General features: G+C 38.2%; 4 protein-coding genes across 4 annotated transcripts; 2 read left to right on the top strand and 2 right to left on the bottom strand.

Moving 5' to 3' along the window:
- Positions 1 to 326: 326 nt before the first annotated feature.
- On the top strand, positions 327 to 1,876 carry LOC118737227 (zinc finger protein 83; the record flags this gene model as incomplete). The annotated part of the gene is given in 3 exon segments (XM_036467597.1): positions 327 to 512; positions 588 to 652; positions 704 to 1,876. Coding segments are annotated over 3 exon segments (1,137 nt in total). The 3' UTR covers positions 1,745 to 1,876.
- LOC118737226 (28S ribosomal protein S22, mitochondrial) lies at positions 1,792 to 3,153 on the bottom strand. The gene has a single exon (XM_036467596.1). It carries the CDS (start codon positions 3,055 to 3,057, stop codon positions 1,876 to 1,878), a length of 1,182 nt encoding a protein of 393 aa, XP_036323489.1. The 5' UTR covers positions 3,058 to 3,153; the 3' UTR covers positions 1,792 to 1,875.
- Positions 3,154 to 7,755: 4,602 nt separating this feature from the next.
- On the top strand, positions 7,756 to 10,260 carry LOC118737224. The gene is made up of 5 exons (XM_036467594.1): positions 7,756 to 8,129; positions 8,183 to 8,453; positions 8,515 to 8,637; positions 8,694 to 8,855; positions 8,915 to 10,260. The coding sequence occupies exons 1-5, from the start codon at positions 7,855 to 7,857 to the stop codon at positions 9,935 to 9,937; spliced, it is 1,854 nt and encodes a 617-aa protein (XP_036323487.1). The 5' UTR covers positions 7,756 to 7,854; the 3' UTR covers positions 9,938 to 10,260.
- LOC118737225 (nucleosome assembly protein 1;3-like) lies at positions 10,256 to 10,669 on the bottom strand (the record flags this gene model as incomplete). The annotated part of the gene is given in 2 exon segments (XM_036467595.1): positions 10,256 to 10,466; positions 10,519 to 10,669. Coding segments are annotated over 2 exon segments (303 nt in total). The 3' UTR covers positions 10,256 to 10,262.

Below are 10,669 nucleotides of genomic sequence, written 5' to 3'. Positions count from 1 at the left end.
GCCATCGACAAAGCGCTTAGATAATAAAGATGACAAATTGGAAGCTGTGGTCGGTAGCTCGTCGTTTTCAATGTGTTCAGAACTTTAGTTGTGATCTAAATATGACTATGAAATGTGCCAATACCTGTAATTCATTATACCATGATTCAAGTCCATCTGATAAGTGAAGTCGATTCCAAAAGACAAGTTTTTCATCGAAAAGTCGAGTTTTGACTACAGTGATAGTCGACTTTTCAAATCCTACACTGCAATAGAAAGAATTAAAAAAAAGAAGACAACAGATGGGGAAATAAAGCTATTTTTAACAGCTGTTGTTATTTGAAGTTGAAAATTCTTGCGTTCTTTTTGTAATTGTTTTAAAAATACGTGTCTAGTTGGGTTTAATCGAATTTAATATTGTGACGCTAAAATAAATTTGCAATTTACTGTGCTAGTGCGCAGGTGAATATTTTTGTTATACACAATTATCTGTCCGTAGAAAATGGATGGGGAAACAGGAATGGATGACTTTGGTAAATAAAACAAGTATAAAGATGAGTTTTGTTCCACCATGAGTTTTGTTGATAACACTACGCAATCATTTACAGATCCAGAGGAAAATCTGAACTTCAATATAGACGCGTTCATGCAGAAGCCTTTAGTCGCCCACCAGGTACAATGCAATAATGCGTGTGTTTCCACTGCTAATCTGAAGTCTTTACAGATGTTTGTAATTGAGATTCCAAGCTTAATTGCTGTAGACACAAGATTCATAACACCACAGATGGCAATGCAAAAGGAAATTTTAATGTCAAACTCTCTAATTCTTTCTCCGGGAATCTTAGACTCTGAAGTCGACACGCAAATGAGCCCAGAGAAAGGCTTACGTGAAACGAGGTGCGTAGGCATAATGGTAGAACCGGCCACGGATCACGTTTCCGCTCAAACTGATACTCCCAACCCACTGCGCGATCGTGGTCAACAGACAGCAACGATGCTTAATCAAATTGACGTAGGCATCCAATGTAGTTCAGAAAATGATGGAAATATTGATGCCGTGCAATCAGATATTATTCCATTGGAAGAATGCAATGAAAACGAGTATCATGTATTTTTAGAGTTTGTGCAAAAAAATACCAATTCATACAGTAATAGCAAAAAAGAATGTCTGGTATGCGGTGAAATTTTGACCAATTCAAAGCAAATACTCTCGCATATGGTGATACATTGGGGTCCACCAGCGCTCTGTGAAATATGTGGTAAACAATTGGAGCATACGAGCCTATTATTACTGCATAAATGCAAAATTAAGTCAAAACAAAAATTTAACAAACGAATTGTACATCAGCAATGTCCAATATATTCATGTGGATTAATGACAGCGTCCAAACGGCAGTTAAACGACCATATAAGTGATCATGTCGACTTAACTTCAAACCGCGGTTTGCCCTGCAAACGAAGTTTTCATAGGAGATATGAGATGCGAAGGCATTTCTCAGAACAAAAAGAATGCTCACTTAAAACAAGACATTTTGAAAAATGCGGAAAAAAGCATGTGCTAGTAAGCCAAAATGTAGCAGCAGGTCAAAGACGCTTGCGTTGGTATTTCAGAGATTTGCTACGTTGTCAAATTTGTTTGACAAAGTGTTTAAGTCCATCTTTATTTGCTGAACATAGAAAAAAATGCGTAAAATGTTTCAGGAGCAGACTGAAAAATATAAGATCTAAAGATCCATTGGCCACCAATGGCTTTAAGGGAACTTAATACAAAAAGAGATTTTAGTATGCAAAATAATAAAACGACCCAAAGGATAATTTTAAAACTCATATTAAATCTATTTAGCTAGATTTTATAAACATTACTTATTTAATAAACATTTTCTTTATTTAAGACCTTTACGATACGCCATGTGCTTTGCTTAGGCCCTCAAACAGTTGCCTCTTTTCGGAACTTATTTCCTTTATGGTTTGTATTGCCAATTCAAGTTGAACCCTTTTTAGTGCGTGCTTGCTTATATAATCTTCTATAAATTGTAAACATAAATCGTCGATTTCAAAATCCGTTCGCGTTTTTCCGATAGTCGATTCCAAGTCCTCTTTTACATCTTTCGAGGTACGTTTCAGCTCCTTGTTTAGTTCCTTTAAAGCCAAATCCTCCTCAGGTTTAATTTCCTCTAATTGTTTAAAGAGCTTTTTGTAATTAGACTCAATACCATGCAATTTATAGAAGAGCGCAATAAGTTCTGCCCCGTTCTGGAGATAGTCTCGCCTTATCATGTCGTAAAGCAAGTCATCAATGCATCGATGCCAAGCAAAAAAGAATGCCATCGGGCCGAAATGTCTCGTAGAACGTAACACATCAAATTGTTTAGATTCATTGATGTGCTGATATACCTTGCTGCTGATGTGATGGAACTCTGGCTCATAAGGTTCGAATTGAACCACCATACGGTTTAAAATAAACACATATTTTTGCTCATCTAAACAGCGTTGTAAATGGTCATCCTGGAACATTTGCGGAACTCGTATACTGCGACCATTAAGTGGAAAATATAATTGCCGCATACGCTTTGTTACTTCCATTGGTGCATACTCCAGGGTACCATTGGTTTGCCGCACCACAACCTTGCGCTCTGATTGACGCAATCCATATGTTATGTCTGTTATAACGTACTTTGTGTTTGAGAAACCGCTTAAAGCACTGTCATTGGATATAATTTTGTGTTCATCTTTTCTTATCTGAACAACGGGAGGCATTTGTAAGCGCTCCTTCGCACGTGCAATAGTCTTGCGAAACTCTTCTTCCAGCATCGCGACAGTCATGAGCTTGTAATCCACGGAGTTGTCCGGCACAGTCGTCTTCTGGAAAATTTTATCCAGCTGAAGCTGCGTCATGGACCTGAGTAAATTTTGCGTTTCTGGATCAGTGAACTGAGGCTGCGGATCACGTTCGTAGAGCAGGGTAGCTGAAGATGCACCTGTATTGCCAGTTGATAAAGGTACTCGATGCAGCACACGGAAACTTCCCAGCAGATTCCCATGGTTGATTATTTGGCGTAGGAACACTATGGTAGACATTTTATTCGAAAAACTGAATTAAATCGTAACAATTCCACCGCACTGCGATAACTGGACAGCTGCTCAGTAAAACTGGCAGACTATCGATGGCACTATCGATACATCGAATTTTTTACTTTTTGCGTTACTATCGATAGTATAGAGCGTTCTTTTAAGGCCGGTCCACATAGAACTTTCGCGTTGTCTTTGGCGGTGGTGTTGGTTTGACAGAACGCACGTTAAAAGTATGCTTGCTACAATGAACGCTTGGCAGCGAAGGCTTGGGCCTCTAAATTAACATACTAACGACAGACAAATTAATATTTCATATCAATAATTGCATTAAAAACGATATTTTTTGCCCGCACTTGATTAAAAAAGAAAAATATTTCACATAATTTTATTTATTGCCTACAGCTGACGAGCGACGCACGCGAAAAGTTGAGAGTTGGCCATCTTTTTGCTTTGTGTTGGCGTGAGCGTTGCCGAAATTTGGCTATGTGGACGGCTGCATTTGAACTCATGTATTCGTAGTCAGCTGTTGAAGCGATGCCAACGCCAACGCAACGCCAAAGTTCTATGTGGACGGGCCTTTAATGTCATGCCAGAAAAAACCAGATGATTACGATTGTTTAAATTACATACGATTACGATTTATTTAATTGTATTCATAAACGTTACCAATACGAGTATAATACTTGTACACCCTTATTTTACAACACTTTCGTATTCGGATTTTGCTACGAATACGAATCGTAGAAATGGTATGCTGCAATCCAAGTGGTATCTTCGAAATCACGAAATTCGTATAACTGATATTAGTCAAGAACGTAAACCTACCGGTACGTAAACCCAAGTCAGCTGACACGATCTGTCTTATCAAAGCGCCATGTAAATGAAAACTCAAGACCGCAGAATTTTTCTGTAGTTGTAGCCCGTAGCGCAGAAATCAGCTGAATTTAGATTTTTCCGTGTCAGCTGATTTCTTCCTTCTTTAGATAGTCAGTTTTGCAGATGGTAAAAAAGTTATAAGTTCCTACGTGCCCTAGTGCATTTTTTGATTGGATGAAAAGGGAAGGAACGCCCCTGTTGCGCACTTTCGCCACAATTATAACGAGTTGTCCCTTCTTGTTATCTACGTTCTTTGGTTCCTATTCAAAGTATGTTTAAAATATTTAAATTTTACTATTGAATAAAGTTTTTTGTTGAAAACTAAGTAGTTTATCACCCCTATTCTGCAACTCTTTTGTATTCAGATTTTGCTACGAATCGTAGAAATAGTATGCTGCAATCCGAATCGTATCTTCGAACTTTCGAAATTCGTAACAATCGCATGCCTAAAAACGAGCAAGTAAGTTTTTTTGCGTAATTTGGTACGAAAACAATTCTGTGTCGGAGGCGAGATAAAAGATGTAAAGCGATGTGTGTTCGCACGAAATATTAGTGGTGTTTATTCGTTGTACATAACATTTCAACGGGTTTTGCGATTATATTCATCTAAACTTATGATAAAAAGACGGCGTGTGGTAATGATTAAAAAAAAAATTTGGACACATATATTTTAAAGCTGTCATATATATAGGACATTGGGCACATGACATATTATCAACTTTTTCTGATTTGAATTTGATGGGATCTGTGACAATACATTTGACATGTAATCCAATGTTAAATTTGTGGCATCTTACTGTGGTTGTCTGATGACAAGCGCCACATCTGGACCCAACTCTTTGTTGGAACTATGCGTAAACCTTCCTTTTTTATTTTGGGCGAGTTAAGCTGTTGTAATACTTCTCCTGAAAGGTAAGGGGCCCATTGTTCCGCCATTGTGTTTATGAGTCCGCCAGACATTTCGCCATTTCTACACAGTTAGTTATTAGGGGGAAACACTGTTTCTTACTCCCCATAGCACTGTGGTAGACGCTAATATTTTGGTCTGAACGATCCATACCTCCCATGATTTTATTACAATATTTTACGATACGAGTTTGCTCTTGTTAGGAGTATCGCTTGTTGAAACTTATGGGATTTATTCCGATTGCATCCGATTCCTGGACAATGGTATGTCATTACCGGGATCCCATTGATCATCAAAACCGGTTTCCGAAAAGACTTCAACGCTCCTTTTCATCAGCGAAACCGGATAATTATTTATACCGACAGAATTTTCGTCAACAGAAACCTCGTCGGTAATGTTTGCAGGTGCATTTATTTCTAGAAATAATGCTATGCTATCGAAATCTACATTATCATCCTCTAAAGGAGCCAAAGATTCATGCAGAGAAAATTCTCTGTAAGAAATTTATAGTATATTATATGCTAAATGTCCTACATGTAGGACACCATCTTTTTTGCTAATACAAAAGTAATATAACAACATAAAAACAAATTCACTAATCATAAAACAATCGAAGAATATGTCGTATATACGAAAAAAAACGTTAATTTTTATATTTGAATAAGCAAATTTTTACTTACCGTGCAACGTTAGCAACATATACCGAAACTTTGGAAAACTTGCCACTTTGTAAATCAATTACATAGAAATTTTGGTAAAAAAGTACCAAAACATACTGTCACAGGTAGGGATGATCAAGCACTTACTAAATGAGTAAAATAAGTGGCTCATGGGAAAACGTTACGCGTCATGTAAACTCTTGTGTAGGTGTCCTATTTATAGGACATTGGGCATATCTGGGTTTGCTTTTCGCATATACGTATATTTTTATCCACTGCTTTATATAAACTAGTAAAAAATAATCTTTGTTACCCCTTATTGAGAAACTTGGGTCCGGTTTAGTTATTTGTACAATGATTTTCGGTTGTTGTGTCCAAACTCATAACCGGAATCAAAAAACTTTAACATCACGTTCATCAATGTTTCGAATTTCCAACCACTAGTTTATTAATAAATTCGGTTTGCACTATGAACTTTTTTTCAAATTTCGACGTGGGTTCTGCGCAAAAATACTGTGGATGGCGTAGCCGGAGTGATATGCACAAGAAGTGTTGTATACCCCCTCTTCTCCGGCAACACAGAAAGGAGAATTCTACTTAGTAAGGGTTATAATATATATATATATAATTACGAAAATGCGGGTTTTAGAATAAGGGTGTTTAGTTCCTTACCACTTTGCTTCCCCTCATTCAGCCGTCTTCGAAAATCAACTGATAGCCGGCAATGCTCAACATGTTTCCGCAAGGGTTGCAACATGTCGATTTTTCTCCTTATCGAACAATTTGTGTCCGGTTTAGTTATTTGTACAATGTTTTTCGGTTGTTGAATTCTACTTAGTAAGGGTTATAATCCCTAAGCGCGGCAGAAGCAAGCGCAACAGGTTATGGACCTTACAAAGTGAATGTTTTCAATGGCTTGGAAGAAGCTGTAATTGCATAAACTGGATTGAGAACTAGTTCTTCAGGCATAGGAGTTATGGCGTGTGGTTCAACAATTCAACCTGAAGCTGACATAGGTGCGTCAGTGGGTACTATGCCCGACAACTCTGCATATGTTTGTGAATTCTTTTCCATAGCGCACTATTACTCCGCTGCAATAATTGCAAAATCAATAGAATCCATCGTTTCCTTCAAAATACGTCAAATCAAAAAATTTTACTATAAATAAGCTCTTTATGAGTATTTTTTAATTCCTTTCCACTTTGTATTCCTTCGTACAGCTGTTTTCGAAAAACAAGTGATAGCTGGCAATGCTGCACAGGTTTCCGCAAAGGTTGCAGCATGTCGATTTTTCGTTTTTCGTAATAGCTACGAATTACGAATTGTGAAAAGTCGGTTTCTAGAATAAGGGTAATATATACTTCTTTCACTTATGCTTGAATCATGGTTTATTATGCCAAAGTTTTGACCCTAAAGCTCAAAATACAATAACGCAGTAGCAGTGGCAACGGCAGTCAGCTGTTTTTTTTCCGAAAGTGTGCTGTCCATTGAAGCGACACACAATACTGCAGCGGCAGCTAGCAATACTGCTCAGTTTAGTCCAAATTTAAAATTCATTGCCACTGTCTTCATCGCAGCAAACTTCGCATGCTGATTTTGGCATTTATGAAGCGCTGCCAACTTGTTTTCTTCACTGAAGCCTAAAACACAACAACAAAAATGTAAACAAATGAAATGGAATGCCAAATAAAGTATTTACTGAGACCGCCGTATTGCGTTTGTTGCGGCAGTGACTGCCAATAGGTTTGTTCCACACGAGCCCGCAGGATCACGCGGGTACCAAAAGTACAAACAGCACATAAAGCGTTCCTCACGCTCGAAAAATTGGTTATACAGTTTGTCTGATTAACCAGACCTTAACGGCTCACAGCTGACAACAATTGCATACAAAAAAGTGGCCGTATAAATGGAACGAACAACACCAAAAGGTAATATGAAAAATCGCGTCGCTATAAGTTTCCATGTATAAACGCAGACTCATGATTTACGAAAATATTATCGACAACCAAGATAAGAGAAAACTCGGAATTTCTGAATGTTTCCCAGAAGAATAAGTATTAAAATTTATGGTCAGTATAAAAATTTTAGGAGCAGAATGTGTAAATTGAATTCCAGTCTCAGTTACAGTAAAATCGATGTTAAAACATCGCTGAAACTAGCATCGATATATTGTCAATTTTGCGATTTTAGGATTTTAGTAAACATCGAATTTAGAACCGATATTATCGATGATTCAAAAATATCGATACATCGTTTGATATCCCCAACAATTTCTCTTATCGCTATTTACACATTAACACATCGCAAAGTGTTTTTAAATGGTGAACTAATTTACTTGAACGTTCCAATTTACCGAAAAGAATGGACTTGGGCTCAGAGAAAAATCTACTTCAGGTGCAAAATAATCCCAATGAATCAAGATTGTGCCGAAAGCGTCGTCACTCAGATTGTGGTGAACAGCATAGTACCAGCTGTGAGGCTGCATATGAAAATGGGGCTGTGGGGGACTACACTCCTGCCGCAAAGTGTCGTGGCGTTGATTCCACACACCAAGTCTGCTTAACAGACTTTCCTGATGAACTCCTTTATGAAATATTTAAGAGCCTCGACTCGTGGACATATTACGCCCTTATGAAGTAAGTGTTTTCATAAGAATATACGCCATTTTTTAATATATTTCTCTTGGCAGCTGTTGTAACCGCTTTTGTACATTATTAATGGATCGCAGATTTTGGCAACACATCGATCTCAGTCAGAAATTATTGCCGCTCGGCATACTAGAAGATGTCATGGAACGTACACACAAAGGAACTACTTGCGTAAAGTTACGTGGCCCATCGCGGCAGTACACAAGTACAGAAATACAGAAATTTAACAAAACATTGGCAGACACCTTTGCTCAGCGGTGTACACAATTAAACATATTGGAATTACGGGGTGTTACTGTAGATCTAAGAAATGTAAGGAAATGAGAAATGAAATCACATTTACATACAAGTAACCTTTAATTTTGTCTTAAAGGTTCGCATTGTGCATTTTCCTAAAACTTTAAAGCGGCTTGTTTTTAGAGATTGTAACTTCTGCAAGCCACAGGATGAGCAAACCATATTCAGTGGCATTCACACTCATTTAGTGCATTTAGAGGTATGTAAATTTTAGAGCTATCCAGCATCATATTTACATTCTTCGCCATCTTTAAGGAGCTTGGTATTGAGTACAGCAGTTGGTTTGAGCCTTATTACATCATGATGATATCCAAAATACCCTCACTACGCTGGCTTAGCTTAAAAGGTTGTTCACGATTGGGCGATTTTATTCCATATGGAAGCATGGCGGCACGTTTTGGATTTAAAAAATTAGAGGTACAAAACGACTTGATGAACCTTCTGCACCCCTTGTGAATTTTCGCTTATATTTCTAGTACTTGGATTTGCGATTCACCCCAATAACAGATTCTGATTTGCAATGCTTCAATGTCGTGCTGACTTTAAAAGAGCTACTTCTGGATTGTCCTCTAAGTATGCGTGACAATGAAACAAAAAATAGCACACCAACAAAAGATGAAAGTAAGGACGCCAGCGACAGCGATTGTCAACCGTCCACGTCGAAAGCATCCACCTCACCAGAAGACTACGATTCTTCTCTATATTCTAGTGCTATGGTTAACTCGTCATCAAATACCTCGATACAAGAGGGACGCGAAGAAACAGAAAAGCCGTCGTGCTCGAGCCCACAAATGTCATCGTCCTCTTCTTCTACTTCGTCGTCGTCGCCTTCGTCAGCTTTGAATTCTCCATTTGCATCACCTTCGCGTTTGCCACAAGATCATGCAGCGGACAATAGTTTACCTGAGCCTGGTGGAAATTTTCCATCACGTAGTCGATTTTTACCACGACCAGAACATGTTATTTTGTTAGACTTTGTGAATCGTCGGCCCACCATAAGGCATATTCGTCCGCCACCAAACGTAGACAATCATTTTGATTTAATGTTGCAACATCCACATTTCTGGAATATAATAAACCCTTTGGGACGCGGAAATGAATCTAATTGGTCCAGCTCATCGTCAGGACCAGTACCACATTTCAGTCATCATCCATGTTGTCGTCAATACCCCATTTCAGATCGTGGTATTTGCTGTTTTGGAAGGCCACAAAATCCGGTTGAACCTGGTGTAATCTGGATACGCATTGGCAACCGCCCGAGCGAAAATAGCTTTGTAAGACTTAGTGTGCGAAATTATAAAAAGGTCACAGACATTTCCCTGCATCATCTTGTGCAGTGCTCGCCTGATCTGATCTATCTGGATTTGAGTGGTACGAGCGTAACACGCGAAGGCGTGCAACGTTTTAAAGCTAGTAAGCCGGAATGCCAAATCATAGCTGATCATCTTATTGGGTCAAGCAATGATGATTGCCCAAATCAAGAACCGATCATTGATTAACTCTTGTGTACGTTCACACACTTGGGCGTTGTAATAGTTGCAAATCAATCGACTTGCATACGTACAGCCACACATAAGTCCATGGCAGAAGTTCACGAACATACATTGCACTATTATGCTTAACTCCTAGTATTAATTATATATCCATAATCTTAACTAACGGCTGAACACAAAGAATGTCATTAAGCTCTTACGATTTTTGTTAACATAAATTTTATTCAAAATTAGCGCAAATGTGTACACGTATATAGTATACAGCAATGTGGTAGTTTTTACAGTGTTTAAAAGGATAGTAATATATCAATAAATATAAAAAATATTAAGTTCACTCGTCATTGACATCATTGGTGGAGGAGACATCATCATCGTCGTCATCATCATCGTCGTCATCATCAGCTGTCTCCTCCGACTCCGACTCCGAGTCCGAGCTTTGGCAATCGGCAATTTCACCTGTGAAAAACATAACAGCCTTTGGGATGACACGTTCCTTGAGGTAGAAACCGAGCTCAAAATCATTTTGTAAAATTGCCTGCAAATGCAATATCCTTAGTTGAGAATTGAAAACTATAAACAATACTTACATTTATATCGCAATAATTAGGATCTTCTGTGTCATCTGGTAGTTTCGGAGGATTGAAGAAGTCAAAAAACGAAGCTGTAAATGAGATTCGAGTGGGCATAAAGAACTTTGCATAGAATTAAGGAGATATAGATTTACATTTGGGGTTCTCA

Source organism: Rhagoletis pomonella, unplaced genomic scaffold (genome assembly GCF_013731165.1).
Source record: "Rhagoletis pomonella isolate Grant_MI unplaced genomic scaffold, Rhpom_1.0 Rhpom_scaffold_00004, whole genome shotgun sequence".
Classification (NCBI taxonomy): Eukaryota; Metazoa; Arthropoda; class Insecta; order Diptera; family Tephritidae; genus Rhagoletis; species Rhagoletis pomonella.
Note: the sequence above shows the minus strand (reverse complement) of the source record. Positions and strands in the feature narration are given on the sequence as shown.

What these genes read in the sequence shown, in the direction of transcription:
- LOC118737226 (XM_036467596.1), bottom strand. Translation starts at nt 3,057, where the DNA reads ATGTCTACCATAGTGTTCCTACGCCAAATAATCAACCATGGGAATCTG.
- LOC118737224 (XM_036467594.1), top strand. Translation starts at nt 7,855, where the DNA reads ATGGACTTGGGCTCAGAGAAAAATCTACTTCAGGTGCAAAATAATCCC. An exon ending in ACATATTACGCCCTTATGAA is followed by an intron (nt 8,130 to 8,182) that starts GTAAGTGTTTTC and finishes TTCTCTTGGCAG; the next exon opens with CTGTTGTAACCGCTTTTGTA. An exon ending in TTGGATTTAAAAAATTAGAG is followed by an intron (nt 8,856 to 8,914) that starts GTACAAAACGAC and finishes TTATATTTCTAG; the next exon opens with TACTTGGATTTGCGATTCAC.